Below are 24059 nucleotides of genomic sequence, written 5' to 3' on the forward strand. Positions count from 1 at the left end.
TCCAAGTTCTTTATATATTCTAGATACGAGTCCTTTGCTGGATATGTGGTTTGCAAATATTTTCTCACAAGTCTGTATCATGTTTTTTTATCCTTCTAACAGGGTCTTTCCAAACTTTTAAATTTTGATGAAGTCTAATTTATCAGTTTTTCCTTTTATGAGTCATACTTTGGCATCAAGTCTAAGAGTTATTTGTCTAGCCCTGGATTCCAAAGATATTCTCCTGTTTGTTTTTGTTTTTGTTTTTTCTGAAAGTATATAGGTTTCTGTTTTATTTGGTTATATTGTATTTTCATTTTGAGTTAATTATTGTGTAAGGTCAAGGTTCAATTTATTTGTCTATAAATGTCCAGCCATTCTAGCACTATTTATTGTAAAAGTCATGGAGGTTCCTGCAGAGTTGGAATCTAAACTGTATAGCACTTAGTGAAGTGATTACATCTAAGGACCTCCAGAAGCATGGAACATCTGGGTGTGCCCTGTGTCCAAACATGTGTGCACACAGTTCTTCTTTGCATATGAGGATGGTTAGGTAGGCGATGCCAGCGTTAATACTCAGGACCCCGAGATACAGAAGGAAATCATGCATGTGATCAGAACTCAGGTTTACACAAACTGAGGGGGCCCCAGCCCCTATGACATCCCCCACTCTCCAGGATCCATCTACCCTCATAAAAGGGCTCAGGAACAGCAGGTGAGGCTACCCCAAGAAATCAAGGATCCATTACCAAGGGGCAGGAAAATGATAGAAGAGGCGGCCTCCATGGTGGATATTGACCCAGGAACCACTCCACATTTGGACGGCCCAGATTGACTCCCCACCCCTGATTTTCCCAGTTGACTTAACCCTGTTTGTAAATAAAACAATAAAACTACTTTATGTTCTTTAGTTGTGGGGCAGCAAGAAAAAATGGAAAAGAGAAGTGGCTTCTCAGGACAGCTTCACCAAAGTGCCAGTGAATCCAATCCAACTGTTTGGAGTGAGAAAAATAATTCATCAAGTAGTTAAGCATCCTTTCCAAAGTCTTGCAGAAACCTTGCACTTTTCTGCTCTTGGCACTTACCAACATTCCAGTTTCTTAACCCTGGAGTCTCGGTCTTCTCCTCTCCTTTCTCCTCCTCCCCTTCTTCTTCTTCCTTTTATTCCTTCTCCTTCTTCATCTTTCCTCCACTGACTCACTTTTGTACCACTGTAAAAACTCAATTGGGCAAGTGTGTGCATCTATCTCTAGGTTTTCTGGCCTACTGATACAGTGGATTATATTGATTAATTCCCAAATATTCATTGAATAAGACTTGCATCCCTGGACTAAACTCTACTTAGCTATGGTGTATAATTCTTTGTCTATACTGTTGAATTCTATTTGCTAATATTTTGTTAAATATTTTTGTGTCATTATTCACAAGAAATATTGGTCTGCAGTTTTCTTACTTTGTACCATCTTTGTTTGGTATGAGGATAATATTAGCTTCATAAAATGAGCTGCAAGTGATCTCTCCTTTTCTTTTCCTCTAAGAGATTGTGTAGAATTGGTATTAACTCTTCCTTAAATGTTTTGCAGAATTATTCCAGTAAAACCCTCTGGGCTAGGAGATCTCTTTTGGAGGAATTTTTAAAAATTACAAATTCAGTTTCCTTAATGGAAAAGGAAATTATCTGTTTCATATTTGGTGAGTCGTTGTAGCTTGTGCTTTTGAAGAATTGGTCCATTTCATCTGTGTTGTCAAATTTATGTAAGTTTTTTTTTATAGTATTCCCTTATTATCTTTTTGATGTTTGTAGTGATATCTTTTATTTCATTCCTGATATTGGTCATTTGTGTCTTCTTTTTCTTTGTCAGTCTTGGTAGAAGTCTGTCAATTTTATCGATCTTTTTGAAGAGCCAGGGTTTGTGTCATTGATTTTCTCTATTGTCTTTCCTGTTTTCATTTTCATTGATTTCTGCTCTCGTCCTCATTGTTTCCTTTCTTCTGCTTGCTTTGGGTTTATTTGCTCCTCTTTTTCTACGTTATTGTGGTGGGATCTTAGATTATTGATTTAGGACTTTGCCCCTTTTCTAATGTATGCCTTTGGTGCTACAAATGTCCCTCTCAGCCCTACTTTTAACAGCATCCACAATTTTGCTATCCTGAATTTTAATTTTCATTCAGTTTGATGTATTAATTTCTCTTGAGATTTTTTCTTTGGCCCTTGAATTATTTAGAACTATGATGTTTAGTTTGCAAATGCTGGGAGATTTTTTTCGATTATCTTTCAATTATCAAGTTCTAGTTTAATTCCACTGTGGTTAAAGAACATATACTGTATGATTTCAATTCTTTTAAACTTGCTGAAGGTTTTTTTTTTTTCATGGCCCAGGATATGGTTTATGTTGACATGCATTCAATGGACACTTGAAAAGAATGTGTATTCTATCGTTGTTGGATGCAGTGTTCAGTAAATGCTAGTTAGATCTTATTATTTGATGGTATTGTTGAGTTCTTATATATCCTTGCTGATTTTCTGCCTGCCTGTTTTACCAGTTGTTGAGAAAAGGGTTTGAAGTCTCCAAATATAATTGTGGATAAGTCTAAATATCTTTTCGTTTATACCCAATTTTGCTTGGTACATAGACATTTTGGATTCCTATATAATGTCCCTCTCTGTCTCTGGTAGTTTTCTGTGTTCTAAAGTATGCATTATCCGATGTTAATATACCATCCCTGCTTTCTTTTGATTAACATTTCCATGATATATCTTTTCTGCTCACTTTACTTTCAACCCGCCTAGAGTTATGTTTGAAGTGAACTTATCTCATAGACAGCATATAATCAGGTCATTTAAAAAGATCCTCTCTTCCAATCTCTATTTAGACCATTTACATTTAATGTAATTATTGATATATTCAGACTTAAGTCTGCCATTTCATTTTTGTTTTCTATTTGTTCTCTTTATTTCTTTTTTTTTTTTAAATGTTGAGTTTCTTTAGGAGTTTTTGTTTAAATTCCTGTACTTTTTTAAAAAAAATTATTTATTTATTATTTATGGCTGTGTTGGGTCTTTGTTTCTGTGCGAGGGCTTTCTCTAGTTGTGGTAAGTGGGGGGCCACTCTTCATCGCGGTGCGCGGGCCTCTCATTATCGCGGCCTCTCTTGTTGCGGAGCACAGGCTCCAGACGCGCAGGCTCAGTAATTGTGGCTCACGGGCCTAGTTGCTCTGCGGCATATGGGATCTTCCCAGACCAGGGCTCGAACCCGTGTCCCCTGCACTGGCAGACAGATTCTCAACCACTGTGCCACCAGGGAAGCCCTTGTTTTCTTTTTTCTGCCTTCCTGTTGGTTATTTTAGAATTCCATTTTGATTTACTTATAGTGTTTTTGAAGCTTGCTGTATAGCTTTTTAAGTGGTTGTTCTAGGTATTATGCTATATATACATAACTTATTACAGTCTATTGGTGTCATCATTTTGCCAGTTCCAAGTAAAGTATAGAAACCTTACCTCCCTTTACATCCCTTTACTCTCCCCCTTTAAAAATATAATTTTCTGGCACTTCCCTGGTGGTCCAGTGGTTATGACTCTGCGCTGCCACTGCAGGGGGCGTCAGTTCGATCCCTGGTTGGGGAACTAAGATCCCACGTGCCGTGCAGCGCAGCGGAAAGATAAAAAAACAACAACAAGAACAAATATATATCTATATAGAACAAGTTGGGAAGAAATATTTATAACATATATAATAAAAGTTAAAAAAATATATATATAAAATTTTATTTCCTCTACACATATTTAGAACCAGACAATATTATAACTTTTGCTTCTCCGATCAAACATAATTCAGAAAACTCAAGAGTAGAAGGAAAATCTATTATATTTACCCATATTTTTGCTTACTGGCTCGCTCTTTCTTCCTGATGTTTAGAGAACTTCCTTTAGCCATTCTTTCAGGATTGGTCTGCTGGTGACAAATTCTTTTAGTTTTCCTTCATCTGAGAGTGTCTTGATTTCACCTTCATGCCTGAAGGATACTTCTCCTGGATATAGGATTTTTTCTTTTGGCACTTAAAAATATTGTGATACATGATTTCTGATGAGAAATCCACTGTCATTTGAATTGTTTTTCCCCTATAGGTATGGTGTTTCTCTTTTGCTGTTTTTCAAGATTTTTTTCTTCGTCTTTTGTTTTTAGGAGTTTGACTATCATGTGCCTTAGGGTGGATTACTTTGGATTTATCCTGTTTGGGATTCGCTTAGCTTTTTGAATCTATAGGTTTATATCTTTTATCAAACTTGGGAAGTTTTCAGCCATTATTTTTGGTAGTACTTTCTTCAGTCCTCCCTCTCCTCTCCTGTCTTTCCAGAGACATTCTGATGACATGGATGTTAAACCTTTTATTATATAGAACAGGTCCCTGAGGCTCTGTTCATTTTTTATTTCAGCATGTTTTCTTTCTGTTATTTAGATTGGTAATTTCTATTCTATCTTCCAGTTTACTGATTCTTTCCTCTGCCCTCTCTACTCTTCAGCTCATCTACTGAGTCTTTTGCTTTGGTTATTATATCTTTCTCTTCTAAAATTTCCATTTGTTTCTTCCTATATCTTCTTTTTGTTTGCTGAGATTTTCTTTTTTTAATGTGTTTTTGTAATTTCTCATATAAGCATTTTTATCATGCTTTAAAATCTTTGTCAAATAATTCTAACGTATCTCCCACGTAGCTGTTGCCATCTTTTGATTGTTTTCTTTCATTCAGTTTGAGACCGTCCTGGTTCTTGGCATGACGGTGTAGTGGGTTGAATAATGTTCCCCATAAATTCATTTTCACCTGGAACCTCAGAATGTAACCTTATGTGGAAATAGGGTCTTTGCAGATGTAATTAGTTAAGGTGAGGTCATAGTGTATTAGGGTGGGCCCTAAATTCAATGACTAGTGTCCTTATAAGAAGAGAACACACAGACACACACATAAGGAAAATAGCCATGTGATGAGAGAGGCAGAGATTGAAGTGATGCAGCTACAAGGAATGGAAGGGGCCATCAGAAACTAGAAAAGGGCAAGGAAGGATTCTTCGCTGGAGACTTCAGAGGGAACATGTTCTTGCTGACATCCTGATTTCTGGCTTCTAGCTTCCAGAACTGTGAGTGAATAAATTTCTGTTGTTTAAGCTATCGAATTTGTGATTCTTTGTTATGGCAGTCCTAGGGACCTAATACAGTTGGTATGACAAGTAATTTTTATTGAAACCTGGATATTTGGGATATATGTTTTGAGACTTTGGATCTTATTTCAACCTTCTGTTTTAGCTGGCTTCCTCTGACACTGCTCTTGCTGGGGATGGAGCGGTAGACACTGCTTCATTACTGCCAGGTGAGGGTAGAAGTTCAGGTCCCACTTGGCCTCTGTTGACAGTCAAGGGAGGATGCTCTTCATTACTCCTAGGCGTTCTCTGACACCACCCCAGTGGAGAGAGGGAAGAATGCCTTGTTACTTCAGGGTGAGAGTATTAGTCTGTGCTCCCTATCTGGTCTCAACTAATACCGGAGCTAGAGAGTAGGGGTGTCAGGAGGAGGAACTACCACCCAGCAAGGATGAAATTCCAGCAAAGGGGTTAGGATGTCTTGTTACAGCCTGGTGATTGTGGAAGTCTAGGCCCCCAATTCAGCCTTTGCTGGTGAAGGTGGGGTCGGTTTTTTTTCTGTAATGTTTGATGCTGGTAAAGCTCTTATTGTCTAAAAGTTTTCTATCTTTCTAGACTGCCTTTTTCCTGTCCTTAGAGAAAGCAGACCTTTGTTGGGGCCCTTTTTGTCTGTGTTTGTGGATTGCCACCTTCTTCCACTCTGAGTCTGCAATATATGAGGCGAAAGGAAAACCCAGGGAACTCACCACTGTGTCATCTCCCCACTCTCAAGATTCCTAGCTGGTCTGCTTTCTTTGCTTCACCTTTCAGTCTTTCTACATTTGTTTTGTATATAACATCCAGGATTTTTTACTTATATGTAGCAGGAAGAATGGGGAAAATATGTCTACTCCATATCCCTAGAAGTAGAAATCCTCTGAGCTCCTAACTTTTTATTTCCTTGACCTCCTCAACTTCCTTCCCATTGTCCTTCATTCTCATTCACTGGCAAAACCCAAACTTTGTAACAGCCTAATTCTCGGCCTCCTTCTATGTTTAGGCAGCTAAGTATGAAGAAGAAAAATTGCACAGTGGAGGGAATTGGTGCACCAAAATTCCATGGTATAAAATTTCCAATTGCCCCCATGCTGCCAGCCATGCCTACTGTGTTTATCGTCAGCCCTCTGTTTCTCTCTCCCATTCCTCACACAAGTAACTGAAGCCACCTCCTCCATCCCCTTTCCTAACATCTCACCACCTACCTCACTCTCACCTGCTACCTCATGAAGAAAATGGAAGCCATCAGGTAGGACTGACTCTGCACCTACAATCTTGCACACATCTGCATTCATTCTTACTTCTCTCCCATGATGGAGGATGAAGCCCCTCCTTCTAAAGCCAGTCTCGGCATCTGAGCTATGTAGCCCATCATGGCCTGCACACTCAGTAACCTTGCTCATCAATTATTGCCTCTCTTCTAGTATGTCCTCAACGTCATCCCTCCTAAAAAGCTTATCTTATATCATTAAAATAATCCCCCTTGCTTCCTTCCCTTCTCATTACCTATCCACTTCTCTTCCCCATTTCAAAGCAAGCATTCTTAAATGTGCTTTCTATACTAGCTGTCTATACTTCCTGACATCTCGTTCTCTCCTCAATCAACTGTGGTATCATATCTGCCCTCACAATGTTGAAACAATTCTTGCCAATGTCTCCAAAGGCATTTATCACTGAAGCCAGCGGATACCTTTCAACCTTACCTTACTTGACATCTTTATAATATTTGCACAATTGAACATTATCTTTTTTTTAAAAAAAAAACCTCCCTTCTCTTGGCCTCTTCTGTTTTCCCTTAATCTCTCTGGCTACTCTCTTTGGTCTCTACCAAGTTTCCCCTTTCTCTGCCAGTGTTCCCTTTCTTAGGCTTCTCTCTTTACACAGTAAGTCTGGACACTCATCCGACCCTTGGCACCTCACTATCCTTATTCCCTACATCTAATACATCACCGCATCCTTCATTCAACTTCCTTTGTGTATTACTCAGCTTGGGCTGCCATAACAAAATACCACAGACCGGCTAGCTTAAACACAGAAATTTATTTTCCCACAGTTCTGAAGGTTAGAAGTCCAAAATCAAAGCATGTTCAGTTTCTGGTGAGGACTCTCTTCCAGGCTTGTAGAGGACTGCCTTCTTAATTTGCCCTCACATGGTGAAGAGAGAATGCAAGCTTTCTGGTGTTTCTTCTTATAAGGGCACTAATCCCATCATGGAGGGGGGCACCCTCATGACCTCATCTAAACCTAATTATCTCCCAAAGTCCCCATCTCCAAATACCATCACATTGGGCTTTAGGGGAAGAGGGGTACACAAGTCAGTCCATAGCACATTGCTCTTAAATTCTTTTGCCTTTTCCATCTCTACTGCCATTTTTTCTTACCTAGATTATTTCAATAGTTTCCCAGCTGGACTCTCTGCCTACATTATCCCACTCAAAGCTGTTCCCCATTCTGTAGCTGGACTGTTATATCTGAGGCAGAAATCAGGCCTCATAAGTCCCCTGCAAAAAATACTTCAGTCATTTTTGATAGACTTTCTATAAAGTCTACACATCTTACTATAGCATGGAAATCCCTCCATGTTTGGGCTCCTGCTTATCTATCTGACCCGTCTCTCTTCCCACCCCCTTGTACTCAGTGATACCTCCATAGTACAATACTTAGGGTTTGCTAGACACACCATGATTATTAACATTTCCTCATTCTCGGGACTCAACTCAGATGTCACCTCCTCTAACAAGCCCTCCATGACCCTTAGGCTGGATGAGGTGCTTTATCTAAGTAGCTCACTGTGATTCTTTCTTTCATAGCACTTAGCCCACTTCGTTATAGTTGTGTTTTACTTGTCGGTCTCCCCCACTTGGCTATAAGCTCCTTGAGGGCAGTAGCTGGTCCTAACTCCTCACTCTATTCCAAGTACAGGTGCAATTCTGAGCACAAGTAGATGTTTCATGTTTGCTTCTTAGGTGCAACTTCTGTTTTTATTGATGAAAAAACTAACAAGAGAACACATAAGCTATCACTCCACCAAAGCCAAGCTAGCAAGAAGCCCAGAAACCAAGGAATGTCACTATCAATGAGTCAGCTGTCAGAGTCTCCAGGCCTAGCACTGATACTATAGAAAAAGGTGACCTTAATCAAATTATTTCGCTTCTTTGGGCCTTCATCTGTAAAATGAAAGGGTTGGGCTAAATCACCTCCTAAGTTTCCTTCTAATGCTAATGTTTTATAATTCCATGTAAGGAGACCATAAGTGTCTGGTTGGAATGTCTCAGAAATCACCAACCTGGGATATTTCTTACTCTACCGTAAAGAAATCTGAGGATAGCCTGGGTTTATAAAGAACCCAGGCAATCAGGGTTTCTCTTCACTACCCATTCATTTCTTTTATTAATTCAACATTTATTGAGCACCTAATCTGTACCAAGCATATAATGCTTTTCAGTTTAGAAATTTCATAAGTGCTGATAAACAATAGAGTAAAAAGGACAGAATTCTCTGTGAGGACAATTTGACATATAATTTTCCAAATTTCAGACAGAAACACAGTGACTTCGTAGGGGAAAACACTACAGAAGGTTCTATAAGAACTCCATTCAATTGCATTTAGAAATGGTTATGTAACTGTTACATTGAACAAGTGTGACTCATAGGATGTAATCAATCATAAAGCAACACTTCAAATTTATTCCACAGAGTTAGCACTTTCTCTGCTTTTGGGTGAAATTTAGATCAAATTTTCATTCTTCTAGTCACTTCCAGGCAGTATATCCTTTGGTCAGTAATTAACGTGTCTGGATTCATATCACAGTAAAAACGTCAACAGGTTTCTCCCATCCCCATCTCAGCCTCCTACAAAGAGCTACAACTGGGTTAGGAGAGCAACCCATGTGCCCTTTCTTTTCTGATCCCTGCCCCTTGCAGTTCTCAGAAGGTGACTGCACACTTCTCTGCAGTTAGAATACTGGGAGGAAGATGAGGAGAGGGGAGCAAGAAAGTTCTTACTTGCCTGGTAGGGGTGTGAAGAGCTAGTATCAGAGTTCTTTGCCTGGTGGTGGTGTGAAGAGCTAGTATCAGAGTTCTCTGGCCTTGACAGATATACCAAGTTGCCTCTCTTGTTGGTTTGTATGAGTTTTCTGGAGATGCTCCAGGGTAGGGCTTCTCTCACCTGGATTTCCCTGCAGATGAATGGATACATCTTAATATGGCTGATCACTTACTCTTTCCTGGGACCCCAGGAATCTGGTACCAGCTCCATATTTTTGTTCATCTGGTTATCCATCCAAATGACCCTCTTAGAAAGGATGCAAGATAACCCCATGTCTGCTTTCTCTTGTGAGTGGCCCACATCTGATTCAACGGAACCACTCACATTTTATTTGCCCCCAGAGATTTAGAAAGGTTGGCTGGGGGGAGGACACCCAGCACACAGACTACTCTATACAAAACAACCCTCACCTCGAATCTCTAGTTTTCATTTTTAATGTGCTTTGTATTTATTATACGTAAAGGGTTGAAAAGCCATGTAATCAGATTTTGACAACCTGTGTTGCAAATTTTGCAAAATGGAGGTCTTATACCTCACTTTAAAATGTGAAATCAGTGTCTTAGTGGTTTACCTGAAACTTTCATTCTTTTACAGTTCTACCTGCCTTGTGATGCCAGAATGACCAGTTTCTAATCCCATCTTTGGTCTACACTTGCCATGTCACCGTGACAAGTAGCCTTTTCCTCCCCTAGTTTCATCATCTAAGGGAAAGTTAATAGCAAGTCTTTATGTAATTTAAAGTACTTACTTGCATAATCTGGAGATTCCTAGGGCTGCCACAACAAAATACCGTACACTGGGTGGTTTAAACAAGTGAAATTTATATCTGACAGTTCTAGAGGCTAGAAGTCCAAAATCAAAGTGTCAGCAAGGCTACATCCCCCCAAAGGCTCTGAGATTAGAATCTGTACTGAGCCTCTCTCCTAGCTTCTGATGGTTACTGGCAATCTTTGGCTTACAGCTGCATCACTCCAGTTTCTCCGTCTTCATTTGATGATCTTCCTGTACATCCATGTCTCTGTAGGACTTTCTTATAAGAACACCAGTCATTGGATTTAGGGCCCACCCTAATCCAATATGACATCATCTTAATTTGACTACATCTGCAAAGACCCTATTTCCAAATAAGGTCATATTCGCAGGTTCTGAGTGATCATGGATCTGGGGGGGGGGGGACGGGGGTAACACTATACAACCCAGTACAGGTACTGGATATTTTCTATAGAAAGGCTTAATATCAGTGCAAATATGATGTTGCATGTTTTTTTTTCCCCCCCCAAATAATGTTTTTAAAACTAGGGAGATTACATCAATTTTGGAAAGGCCTATGGAAATGGGTACCTCTGGGTTGCACTGGAGTACACTGCATAGCGGTAGTCATAATCATAGAGGAATATGACAAAGGAGGCAAACAAACAGCTTAATAAGCATGGGTATGTATCGTATGAGAGAATCAAAGCAAGCTAATAATAGCTACCCTAGAGATGAGCTAGCAGATGCTTTTTCCACAGCTGAATCCTCAGAGGGATGATGTAGTATTTGTTGATTTTGCCATGTGACTTGTAAAAACAAAAGAGATACAAAGAAGACAAATGACATTGTAATTTTGAGTGGTTTGACCATAACTGCACATACTAAAGTTATCATAGCACTGGTAATGATGTGTTGTTCTATATACTCATCACTTTTTAAGCCTCTGCAACATTTTAGACAGTTTTCCTGAGAGTATTTTCCCCTGGTATCAGGTTTCCACTTTTCCAAAAGTTTGAATGGTTTGTTGGAACCCTGTTCAAATAATGACATAACATCAGGCATAAAACTGAAAGCAACTAAAGGAGAGTTTTCATGTTATCCATCAAAATTGGGGTTTTTATACTAACTTCAAATACAGTTTCTTCATAATTTATCAATAAAGTCTATCCTGAGAAAATCTGGACCTTCAGAAAAGTGCAATGAATAGGTCTATTTCCTATCCATATCTCTTGCTAATCTTGAGTAACTTCTCCCTGGACCTTTGATTTTGCTTGGCCAAGACTGCTTTTTGGAAAATCATATATTTACCCATCTCTGCTCATTCAATGAGGATTGTCATGCAACTTTGGAAACTTGGAGTGACTTCATTAAATAGCATGTATTTCTTATTCAAAACGATTTGAGACATTTTTAATTACTACTTTTCCTTCTACTTTACATGGAACTTCTTTTCTGACTGTGGCAAATGCCACCACGTGCCTACCTTTGTATGTACAAACAGAGTCAGTGGATACTTATCCATTCTTTCGCTGCAGACGATTGGTGCCAAATTTAAATCTTCCTTTGGGTAATTGTTTTCTCTGTGTCTTACTGTGTTATCACCTCTTTACTGCAATTTGTATTTTCTTTTGTAAGACATTTGGATTCTTATGAAAGTGTTACGTATGTAAATAACGGAAACAACACCCACACCATTACTTAGTTCCTGTGGGCGCTGCCACACTTTTTTGTTTTCTTTCTTCTTTTTCGTCTTCTTCTTCTTTTTTCTTTTTTTAATCTATTCTTTTAAGAATAGTTCTTCGGAATAGAAATGATGCAACAGTCTAAAAGATATAGTCAGTGGTCTATTAATTAGTGGAGAGTAATGTTTATATAAAAATTGGCCTCTATAACTGACGGCCAACCTGATTGTTGTGAATGTCATACCATTTTGTGCTGGCTTAAAACACGGTAGCAGATGTGATAGAGTTTGTATAATGTTCCACCATAAATTGAGCATGGCAGGACGTATAACACCATCAGTCAAAGTGAAATGGTTATATGGTAACCAGAGAAATTATTGAGCTTCTATATGGATTGGCCTGTTTTGATAAAGTAAGTCAGGCCACAGAGATTTTTCTCCACCTTGGAAAAAGGACCGAAAAGTACCAGTTATGCAAAACCACTGGGCCTGTTTGTAGTCAGTAGTCGTCAAGGACTTTTAGGATATCTTTTACCTGAAGGGCTCCAAGGGCAATGCTTGGAATCTCAAGGTCTACACACAAGCAGTGCCATGAAGTCCCAGTGTTACAGAAGTTAAGAGAGAGAAGGGGCTGAGGCCTGCTTCCCTCATTCTCTGCTGGCCTCCTTCTCTTTTGTAGGAGACATTTGTGTGCAAGGCAGGTTGGGACCACATCAGCTCAGGCCATGGGAAGGGGGAAGAAGCCAAGATCCAGTGTGACAGAGGGGACAGAGCGTTTGTCTTCAGAAGCTGGCCCATCCCCAGGAGGCAGTAAGGCAGACCAGTGTGCAGCGGTCAAAGGGCATGACTAACACAGATTGAGCCAGACTATTAGGAGATCTGAGTGCATCCTCTCTGCCAGCAGTTCTGGAAGAAGTCCTGGTGACAATAGTCAAAATCAGGCTCAGTTCCAGGTGATTGGTCCAGTCACAGCAGGTCCCCAGCAGAAGCTGAGAAGGGAGTAGAAAAGCACATCCTGCTTCCCAGAGGAATGGGCAGAGCAAGAATTTGGCAAAGCACGAGGACCCGAGCTGAGGAAGCTGGGGTCTAGGGCCAGGATCCAATCCCTGCTGAGAACTGGCATGCGTAGCAGAGAAACTGAGGCCAACTGGAGTCCCAAGGCTTTGGCCAAAGTGGTAAGAGAACTCTGAGACTCAGCATCTACAGGAGGAACCAGATTTCCAGGTCTCCAGGCAACCAAACCAGTTTTGTCTATTAATAGGTCTAAGGCTGATGACACCAATCAGGACTGGCTCAGACTGGTTGGGGGCGACTAAGAGCTTCTGGAACTGTAATGTGCATAAGAATTACCTGGGGATCTTGTTAAAATGAAGATTCTGATTGGGTGAATCTGAATGGGGCCAATATTCTGAATTTCTAATAAGATCCCAAGTGATGCTGCTGGTTTTCTAGAAAAGCAAAACTCAGAGAATCCACACTTGCTGTCATGTGCTCCCCCCACCACCCCTACTGGTCTCCACCCATTTCACCTGCCCAATCAGCCGTCCCTCCTCCCCAGCCCTCTTCCTAGTCATATCTGGCCATCTTCTTTTCCTTTTCTTTTCCCCGTCTTCCCAACCCCTTTGTCCTGCTGCACTTCTCTGTCAAGACCATCAACAGAAAAAGAGTTCCTGTTTAGATACTAGAAGGGGCAAAATAGCAAAAGCCAGAAACATTTTCCCCATTGTCAGCACACAACTAAATGCTTTTATGTTTGATAGAAATAATTAGTCCAGATTAATCTCTTTTTCAGTCTCATAAAGAGCATGAAGAATATGTGACCTTTCCCTCCTAATATAATCCAACAGTTAAGAAATTTCTTCTAAATGCTCGCTTTGACAACGCATATACTAAAGTTGGAACAGTGCAGAGAAGATGATCACAGCCCCTGTGCAAAAATGACGCACAAATTTCTGAAGCTTTCCATATTTAAAAAAAGACATTAAAATAGACATAAATTAATGGAGAAATATACTGTGTTTGTGAAAGAGAGGAACCAATATAGTAAAATCTTCAATTCTACTCAAATTAATCTATAAAAAGAATGCAAATCCAATAAAAATCCCAACAGAGTTTTAGTAAAACCTAATTCTTAAATTCAAATAAAAGAGCAAATGGCCAAGAATAGCTCAGAAAAATTTGAAGATAAAGAATAGAGTGGGGAAAAGAAAGAAAACTACAGGCCAATATCACTGATGAACATAGATGCAAAAATCCTCAACAAAATACTAGCAAACAGACTCTAACAGCACATTAAAAGGATCATAGACCATGATCAAGTGGGGTTTATCCCAGGAATGCAAGGATTCTTCAATAAACGCAAATCAATCAGTGTGGTAAACCATATTAACAAATTGAAGGAGAAAAACCATATGATCATCTCAATAGATGCAGAAAAAGCTTTCGACAAAATTCAACACCCATTTATGATAAAAACCCTCCAGAAAGTAGGCAAAGAGGGAACTTAACTCAACATAATAAAGACCATATACGACAAACCCACAGCCAACATCGTTCTCAATGGTGAAAAACTGAAACCATTTCCTCTAAGACCAGGAACAAGACAAGGTTGTCCACTCTCACCACTATTATTCAACATAGTTTCGGAAGTTATAGCCACAGCAATCAGAGAAGAAAAAGAAATAAGATGAATCCAAACTGGAAAAGAAGTAAAGCTGTAACTGTTTGCAGATGACATGATACTCTACACAGAGAATGCTAAAGATGCTACCATAAAACTACTAGAGCTAACCAATGAATTTGGTAAAGTAGCAGGATACAAAATTAATGCACAGAAATCTCTTGCATTCCTATACACTAATGATGACAAATCTGAAAGAGAAATTAAGGAAACACTCTCATTTACCATTGCAACCAAAAGAATAAAATACCTAGGAATAAACCTACCTAAGGAGACCAAAGACCTGTATGCAGAAAACTGTAAGACACTGATGAAAGAAATTAAAGGTGATACAAACAGATGGAGAGATATACCATGTTCTTGGATTGGAAGAATCAACATTGTGAAAATGACTATACTACCCAAAGCAATCTACAGATTCAGTGCAATCCCTATCAAACTACCAATGGCATCTTTCACAGAACTAGAACAAAAAATTTTACAATTTGTATGGAAACACAAAAGACCCCGAATAGCCAAAGCAATCTTGAGAAAGAAAAACGGAGCCGGAGGAATCAGGCTTCCTGACTTCAGACTACACTACAAAGCTACAGTAATCAAGACAGTATGGTACTGGCACAAAAACAGAAATATAGATCAATGGAACAGGATAGAAAGCCCAGAGAGAAACCCATGCACATATGGTTACCTTATTTTTGATAAAGGTGGCAAGAATATACAATGGAGAAAAGACAGCCTCTTCAATAAGTGGTGCTGGGAAAACTGGACAGCTGCATGTAAAAGAATGAAATTAGAACACTCCCTAACACCATACACAAAAATAAACTCAAAATGGATTAAAGACCTAAATGTAAGGCCAGACACTATAAAACTCTTAGAGGAAACATAGGCAGAACACTCTATGACATAAATCACAGCAAGATCCTTTTTGACCCACCTCCTAGAGAAATGGAAATAAAAACAAAGATAAACAAATGGGACCTAATGAAACTTAAAAGCTTTTGCACAGCAAAGGAAACCATAAACAAGACGAAAAGACAACCCTCAGAATGGGAGAAAATATTTGTAAATGAAGCAACTGATAAAGGATTAATCTCCAAAATTTACAAGCAGCTCATGCAGCTCAATATCTAAAAAACAAACAACCCGATCCTCAAATGGGCAGAAGACCTAAATAGACATTTCTCCAGAGAAGATATACAGATTGCCAACAAACACATGAAAGTATGCTCAACATCACTAATCATTAGAGAAATGCAAATCAAAACTACAATGAGGTATCACCTCATACCAGTAAGATGGCCATCATCAAAAACTCTAGAAACAGTAAATGCTGGAGAGGGTGTAGAGAAAAGGGAACCTTCTTGCACTGTTGTTGGGAATGTAATTTGATGCAGCCACTATGGAGAACAGTATGGAAGTTCCTTAAAAAACTAAAAATAGAACTACCATACGACCCAGCAATCCCACTACTGGGCATATACCCTGAGAAAACCATAATTCAAAAAGAGTCATGTACCACAATATTCATTGCAGCTCTATATTCAGGACATGGAAGCAACCTAAGTGTCCATCAACAGTTGAATGGATAAAGAAGATGTGGCACACATATACAATGGAATATTACTCAGTCATAGAAAGAAATGAAATTGAGTTATTTGTAGTGAGGTGGATGGACCTAGAGTCTGTCATACAGAGTGAAGTAAGTCAGAAGGAGAAAAACAAATACCGTATGCTAACACATATATATGGCATCTAAAAAAAAAAAAAAAAAAGGTTCTGAAGAACCTAGGGGCAGGACAGGAATAAAGATGCAGACGTAGAGAATGGATTTGAGGACACGGGGAGTGGGAAGGGTAAGCTGGGACGAGGAGAGTGGCATGGACATATATACACTACCAAATGTAAAATAGATAGCTAGTGGGAAGCAGCTGCATAGCACAGGGAGATCAGCTCGGTGCTTTGTGACCACCTAGAGGGGTGGGATAGGGAGGGTGGGAAGGAGATGTAAGACGTAGGGGATATGGGGATATATGTCTACATATAGCTGATTCACTTTGTTATACAGCAAAACCCAACACAACATTTTAAAGCAATTGTACTCCAATAAAGATGTTAAAAAAAGAAAAAAAAAGAATAGAGTGGGGAAAAAAGAAAAAGAGTAGACTGTGGGAGGGGAGTTCTCACTCTAGAAAAGCTCAAGACTTAATATGTAGTCAGAGTTATTAAAATGGTGTAACAGGGCTTCCCTGGTGGCGCAGTGGTTGAGAATCTGCCTGCCAATGCAGGGGACACGGGTTTGAGCCCTGGTCTGGGAAGATCCCACATGCCGCGGAGCAACTGGGCCCGTGAGCCACAACTACTGAGCCTGAGCGTCTGGAGCCTCTGCTCCGCAACAAGAGAGGCCGCGATAGTGAGAGGCCCACGCACCGCGATGAAGAGTGGCCCCCACTCGCCACAACTGGAGAAAGCCCTCACACAGAAACGAAGACCCAACACAGCCAAAAATAAAAATAATAAATAAATAATAAATTAAAAATTAAAAAAAAAAGGTGTAACAATAGATATTCTATTTAATGTGATCATAAGTGATTTTGATTTTCTTATTTGTGCTTTTTTCCTACACCAAATATGTGCTAGTTTTGTGATTAAAAAAAATAAACCTTAAAAAATAAATGCTTTGAAAAAAGGGAAATATCTTCTGAAAGATAAAAAATCAGAATGGTGTCACATATTTATTTTATGTCCCTACTCCCTAAAAATATATCTATACAAAATATAGATATATATATATATCCGTATGTGGTATACACTGAATGTGTTTCCACTTGCAGCCCTAAGGGGTCGCCAGTTCCTGGCTTACACTAAAAAATAATCATATAATGTGAGGCTAGTTACTTAAACCCTCTCAGAAGTTTTCTGATCTATAAAGCGGTGATATTAATAGCTCCCCCAGTTCAACTCGGAGGATTTGTTGTTGGAATTGTATGAAATATGTGAAACTGCTTAATGAGATATTAAACAAGATACAAATGCAAACTGCTATTACTAGTAAGTATTTGAAATTAAGCAGTTGTAGATTTTAGAGTTTTGAACCATCTTGTGTTGGTTTGACTGGACTCTTTGAAGCCATTTGTGTTCCAACAGGTGAAATAAGTGAGTTGGGAAAGCATAGTTTAAATCACAACTCCTCTCCCCACGCCACATCTCATTTCACAACTGTTTTTCATCCATTCAATGACTATATTTATTGGGTGCCAATATGTACTAGAGACTGGAGTCACGATGGTGAAACAGACACTGTCCTTGCATGCATGAAGCTTACAGATTAGCAGAGTATTTGTGGACAAGAAAATAGGCACTTTCAAAATAAGGTGTGACCAGTGCTGTGATGTGGTAAGTCCAGGGTGCCATGGGGCTCTCGTGGGGTCACCGCCCAGGCTTGGATGGTCATAGAAGGTTTCTTCAACCATGTCATGATGAAGAGGATGAAATATGCAGATGATTTAAAAGGTAAAAACAGTGGAGGATGCTTGCTGATAGGGCGAGGGGGAAGGGCAGCATGTTCCAGGCAGAGGGAAGAAAACTTTACTGCCCCCAGGGCAAGAAAAGCAAAAGAACTACTTTCTGGTTTTTAAAAAAGCACCCTGATCATTTTTTGATCGATTTCAATACTTTATAATGTTTCCTAGGCCAGGCGCAGCATGACGAGTAATAGAATACATTTTAGGGTGACCCCCTCCTCCCGCCAAGCCTCCGGACCACTCCCCTACTAGCCTTTCCCCTCATTGCCTGGCCTTTCCTTTTGAAAAGATAGCACTGAAGAGGTGGAGAGAGGCTTTTCTCTTTTGAAGCAGCAGCATTGTTAACAGAGAAGGAAAAGTCTCCCATGAGCTATGGCAAAATCCTGCAGATTGGTTTATGAATCACTGTAGCTTAGGTTAAAGCCACCTAATTTCCTGAAAGCCACCCCATGGCTTTAGCCTTCCAGAGGGGCATAAAGCTTGTATGATATTTACTTTTAGTTAAACTTAAACGGGAATTGAAAAAACAAAAAACAAAAAACCCAAAGAGTTTCTTCTGGGAGATCCTATTATTAAAGAAAAAAAATTAAAGGCTACAAAGCAATGTGGATAAGATGTATATATTGCATTAAAGAAGGTCTGGGAATATACATATCAAGGTGTTAAAGTGATAACTATCTCTGAGTAATTGGATTTCATGCGATTTTTATACCCTTTTTATTGTGAAATATGACACATGTTAGGGAAAGTGCATGGTATATAAAAGTATAATTTAATAAATTTTTATTAAGTGAACCCTCGCTTAACCACTACTCAGATCAATACACAGAATATGGCCCAGGGGCCCTCCATCTGCCCCTTCCCACTCACAACCCACTCTCTCCCCGCTGCCCTTACTTTTATAATAACCTCTTTTTTTTTCTTTTCTTTAGTTTTACCACCTAAGTGTATATTGATGCTTATATGTATTTATCTTTTCCTGTTTTTTGAACTTTAAGTAAATGGGAACATAATGATTTTTTAATCTCTATCTTTGAACATTAGCTTTCGGTCTTTTAACATTAGGTTTCTAAGTTTCATCCATGCTAAGGGTATTGTGGTTCATTCATTTTCAATGCTGTATGGTATTCCAAGGTTAGATATTCCACACTTTATCCACTGTACTGCTGATGGACAGTTTGGCTTGTTTTCGGTTTGGGGCTATCATGAATAGAGTTGCTATTCTTTTGGTGCTCACATGCACATATTTCTATTGGATATATACCCAGGAGTGGGAATCTGGGTTACCAGATATGCATATCTTTAATAGATAATGCCAGAGAGTTAACCAAACACTGCAGTAGCAATGAACACTTCCTATAACAGTGTAGGAGTGTCCCCATTGCCCTACACTGAAGTTTTGCGCATATTTTTCTCTAGCTCATCTGAATTTTCTATTTTTCTCTGTAATAAATATCCATTGGTTTAATTAGGCAAAATGCTTTTCTAATATTTCTTAAATTTGTCTTTCCCAATAGGGATATTATTTTTAAACTTTTAAATTGAAGTAAATCATTCTTACAGAAAAAAGGCACAGATCACAGATGTATGGCTTAATGGATTATCACAAAGAGAACCCACCTCTGTATCCACCACCCAGGTCAAGAAATAGAATTTTCTGGCACCCTAGAAGCCATCTTCATGCCCCCTTCTGGCACAATCCTTTCCCTCCTCATCAAAGGTAAACTATATATTTAGTTCTAACACAATAGATTACTCTTGTGTGGTTTTGAAATTTATAGAAATGGAACGATACAGCATACCTTATTTTGTGTGTAGCCTCTTTTATTTTCCAATATTGTGAGATTCATCTGCGTTGGTATGCGTAGCAGTAATTCGTTCATTTTTTTCTTTTCTTGCCGCAAGGAAGAAATACTGACCTAAGAGAGCTGACCTACTCAGCACTTTTTCAACTCATGGACTGTATTGACCCATGCCACATGTGGATTAGAACACTTTACAGTCATTTGTATTTTTGTTTCTGCACAAATAATAAGCTTTTGGGTTAGAGATGCTGCAGGGAGAATGAATGTGGTACCGACGCCCCGCCCCCGACCCAGCTGCCCTCTGATTTCCGTAAAAATGGCTCCACTTGGAATTGTCTCTCATTGATAATGGATGTTTTCTTTGCCTTCTTCTCCATCTAAAACACAAAACAGTATCACATCCCCAGGCTGCGTACTTTTATGTAAAACAGAGCTGTCACAGGATTTTACTGGAAAGTTGATTTATTTCTGAGGATCATGAGAGTCCAAGGATAAAACTGGCATCTGGCCACAGGGAGAGCCCTTGACCTAGAAGCAGAGACAGCTTCAAAGCTGTGTTGGTATATAATGGAACAGGGCACTTTTAACATGAATCACAGCCTCAAAACTTTCTAGGGGAAAAAGAAATCCTAAAACTGTCCTCCAAAAGGAAAGGTAAAATCAATAGCTTAGATTTTTTACTCTTTCAGATAAGCAATGCTAAACCCTTCTACACAAAACAGTTGTTGAAATCTAGCTTTTTTTTTTTTTTTTTTAAAGAACAAAGAGTCAACTGAGTTTGAACTCTTAAAGCAGAATCTTGATATCAATCTATTTTCTTAAAGCAGCCAAACAGGCTTTCAGATGGTAACTCTCTGAAAGGCTGCATGTGAACGTGTAGTAAATGTAATTTTTCTTCTTCTTTTTTTTTTCTTTAGGCCTTGAGATGTAATTATTAAAGCTGCAAATGTCCCTAGTGATATTAGCTAGATAATCAAATTTGGATCACAGGAATGAAATAACCTAATGTGTGCCTTCATTACTGCTCTCCTCCAAAGAATTCACTTAATTCTACCCACCCCCACCCACAAATCTGTAACTAGACAATGGAGATAGTAAAATTAGCCAGAGGAGTCAAAATGGTCAAATTGATTCTCAAAGCAAAGAATGCCATGTTTAAACACAACAGGTAAAAATTTCTCCACCACAAAAATAGAGAAGAACATTGATGAAATCACAAGCAGAAACAACAAATCAAAATGCTGAACAGAACTGCCAAAGTTAGGAGACCTTATTGCTAAAGTAGCTATGAAGCTTACCGATTAACTTTCTTAAAAAAAAAAAAAAAAAAACAGGAAAAAATAACATTTCTTAAATAGCTGATTGAGAATAGTTTTTATTAGTAAACATATGTACCCACTGGAAAAATTATCTATGAATGTATAGGTCATTTGAACAAGAATATAATCAGTCTTGTAGAAACTTAAACTAAGCAAATCAAGATTTTATCAAACTGAGCAGTTCTTAAGTGTTTTTGTACCCTTTCTTTCACTAAAAAGATAAAAATCCCCTTTCGTTCCCACCCACCCTTCTCTTGAATCGAGGCTAGGAGAAATTCTTCAACTAGAAAGGCTCAGGGTAGGAAGTTATTGCATAAGACTCCCTGTTCTCTTTTGCCAATGCTTTTTAATCCCTATGTACCAATCTTCCCTGCTATTTCATGACAGGAGGATCCCAGCTGTGCCAGATTGTGTGATAGCTATATAATCTAGACACAATCCACAGGGGTTTAGAACAGAAATTAACAAATATAGTTAAGCTTGAAACCTTAGCTATAAAGAATATCTACCAGTTTCCCAAACATTCATAGACCAGTCAGAGATTCCATCATCTTGCTTTATAAAAACCCAAGAGTGAAGATTACTATGAGAAAGGTCTTCTAGAATTGGATCTTGCTTATCACAGAAATGTCCACCTTCTGTGGGTGCTAAAGCAGAACAAACATTGAACTGAGAAATAGATGTCTTGGGTTCCAGTACTGAATCTGCCATCAACCAGTTGTATAAACTCTGCCAATTTCCTGCAACTCTTTGGCGGAGATTCCTGTCTATAAAATGAAAAAAAAAAAAAAAAAAAAAAAAAAAAAAGAACTAGATTCTGTAAGGATCCTTCCAGGTCTAGTAGTTGCGTAAGTGATATTTCTAGACCACAATTAAGTAACAGACCACCCTCTCCCCATTATTCCACATCCACTTGGATTCATCAACACTTTTTCTTTCTTGCTGATGCACTGGGAGACGGTGTTGGGACTGGGAACCTAACTCATCTCCTGGTACCCATCTCAGGTCACGTCTTAGATGCGGAGTCAACTGAATATGCTTTAGCATCCTATCTCCTTAGGTTCCTCTTAGAGCAATCCATTATCATATTTGGTCCTTTTTCTGGCATTGGAATTCCCATGATATTCTATGGAAACATTATGCCAAAATGAAAAGTATGAGAATGGCTAAGTATAGAGCTCCAGGCTGCCATATATGTTTGTGATGCTCCCTGGAAAATTTAGAATCCATAAATAAATGGATCACACTCCTTTTAACCTTTGAGAGTTACCACGTGGATCATGTCAACGTTTAATACTTGTAACTAGAGCTCGGAGGACAATTTGAAATAGTACGTTTTAAGACATCATCAATGAGACCTGACATGTGAGAGAATCTTCCTGCACTAAGAACTACAGCGGATGCCACATGGAGGAGCTGCAAACTGGGAGCAAATCCACTCCATCCTACTATGAGCCCTTCCTGTTTTGTCAGCCAGCACGGTTTCCTAAATCTCAAATTGCAGCCGAACTGTTCTGCAATTCCATGGCTAGCTATTTTGGGAGCCTAACACAGCAGGACAAATGTGTACAAGTCCACACAGTATGACAGAAGAATTAAAAATGTATTTACCATCTGTTGGTAGTTTCCTTGTGGGGCTCTTTTCTTTTCCTCTCCTGAAGCCACGAATCGGGTCTTCTTACTTCCTGCTGTCTTCAGAGAGCAGAGTTCTGTCTTCAGATCTTTGGAAATGCAGGGCTTTTTTTCCCCCTCCTTTAAATTTCCCAGACTGTTGAACTCTTGAAGTATTTCCACTTCCAGGATCGTTTCCCTCAAATATAAAGTGGAGTGAGTCTGTGAAGAGGTGGTAGTGTTTTATACTTTTTTGTGTGGCCAGGTTACTTTCAGATCCTACACCTGAGTTCTGGTCACAGTGGCCTCTGGGAAGTTCAAGGGTGGAACAAGAGAAGTCAAACACAGGTCAACTGAAAGGAAATTAAGTCCTTCAGTTAGGCATGGGAATTCATGTGGGCCCTTTACAATCTATTTAGACCTTACTATGATGGGACGTGCCAGATTTGAGTCACAATTTCTAATAGGAAAGGGTCCTCGGAATGTGACCATGGACTTCAAGTGAGAGTCATTCCAGCCATGTAGCAGTGTGGATAAAAAATCATAAGCTGGAGTATAGTTTTGTTAGTTGGGTAACCAGTTAGGTTGCTCTGAAGCCCCTTGGTTTATGTAGGAATATTCAATCCTCAATAAGAATCACTAGCTTTAATTTCTGGGATACATGTATTATTCACTCAAAAATAAAATCTAATAGAGATTAGTATTAAAAATGTTGCTTTAGGGGCTTCCCTGGTGGCGCAGTGGTTGAGAATCTGCTTGCCAATGCAGGGGACACGGGTTCGAGCCCTGGTCTGGGAAGATCCCACATGCCGCGGAGCAAGTAGGCCCGTGAGCCACAATTACTGAGCCTGCGCGTCTGGAGCCTGTGCTCCGCAACAAGAGAGGCCGCGACAGTGAGAGGCCCGCGCACCGCAATGAAGAGTGGCCCCTGCTCACTGCAACCAGAGAAAGCCCTCGCACGGAAACGAAGACCCAACACAGCCATAAATAAATAAGTAAATAAATAAATAATTGGGAAAAAAAAAAGTTGCTTTAGCCAAAATATTACAATGCAGTGTTATGACTCCACCTGGCCTATTTCATTCAGGTAATGACTTGTTAAAAATTCTCAGGCTACGTAGGTGGATAACTTCACCTTGAAACCAGTGCTGGGTGACCTTGGACCTTGGGCAGGTCCTTTAAACTCCAAGCCTCAGTTTGACCATCTAAGAAATGGGAAGCATGATCTTCACCTCACTGGATTGTGGTGGGGATTTAGATGAAACGACATCTGCAAAACCCTTACCACGCTGCCTGGCATAGAATAAGAGCTTGATAAATGGTAGCTTTTAAAAGTTATGATTATTGGAAGCTGTAGCTGTGCTACTTTCTGTTTGTTCTCAAACCTTGCTGTCACGTTTGTACATGATTTTCAATTCTGGTTTCAAATTTTGTTTTTACAAGTTCTTCACAAATCTGAGTCTGAATGTGAAATTCAGCTCATTCCAACTC

At 39.3% G+C, this 24059-nt stretch overlaps 1 protein-coding gene across 8 annotated transcripts in view; it reads right to left on the reverse strand.

Moving 5' to 3' along the window:
* Nucleotides 1-226: 226 nt before the first annotated feature.
* The window catches only part of LOC309607182 (uncharacterized protein), a gene marked incomplete at its 5' end in the record, with an annotated part of 32811 nt that continues 8978 nt past the window's right edge, over nucleotides 227-24059 (reverse strand). For 2 of the 8 annotated variants that reach the window (XR_014232300.1, XR_014232302.1), the window contains 2 exons: nucleotides 227-9325; nucleotides 22569-22790. Coding sequence is in view for 3 of the 8 variants with exons in the window: in XM_082345459.1 (XP_082201585.1) it covers nucleotides 19878-20015; nucleotides 22569-22767 (337 nt within the window). The other 6 variants (XR_014232301.1, XR_014232303.1, XM_082345459.1 and 3 more) reach the window with 5 other exon arrangements.

This window comes from Balaenoptera borealis (assembly GCF_965194805.1).
Source record: "Balaenoptera borealis genome assembly, chromosome: 12".
NCBI classification, from domain to species: domain Eukaryota; kingdom Metazoa; phylum Chordata; class Mammalia; order Artiodactyla; family Balaenopteridae; genus Balaenoptera; species Balaenoptera borealis.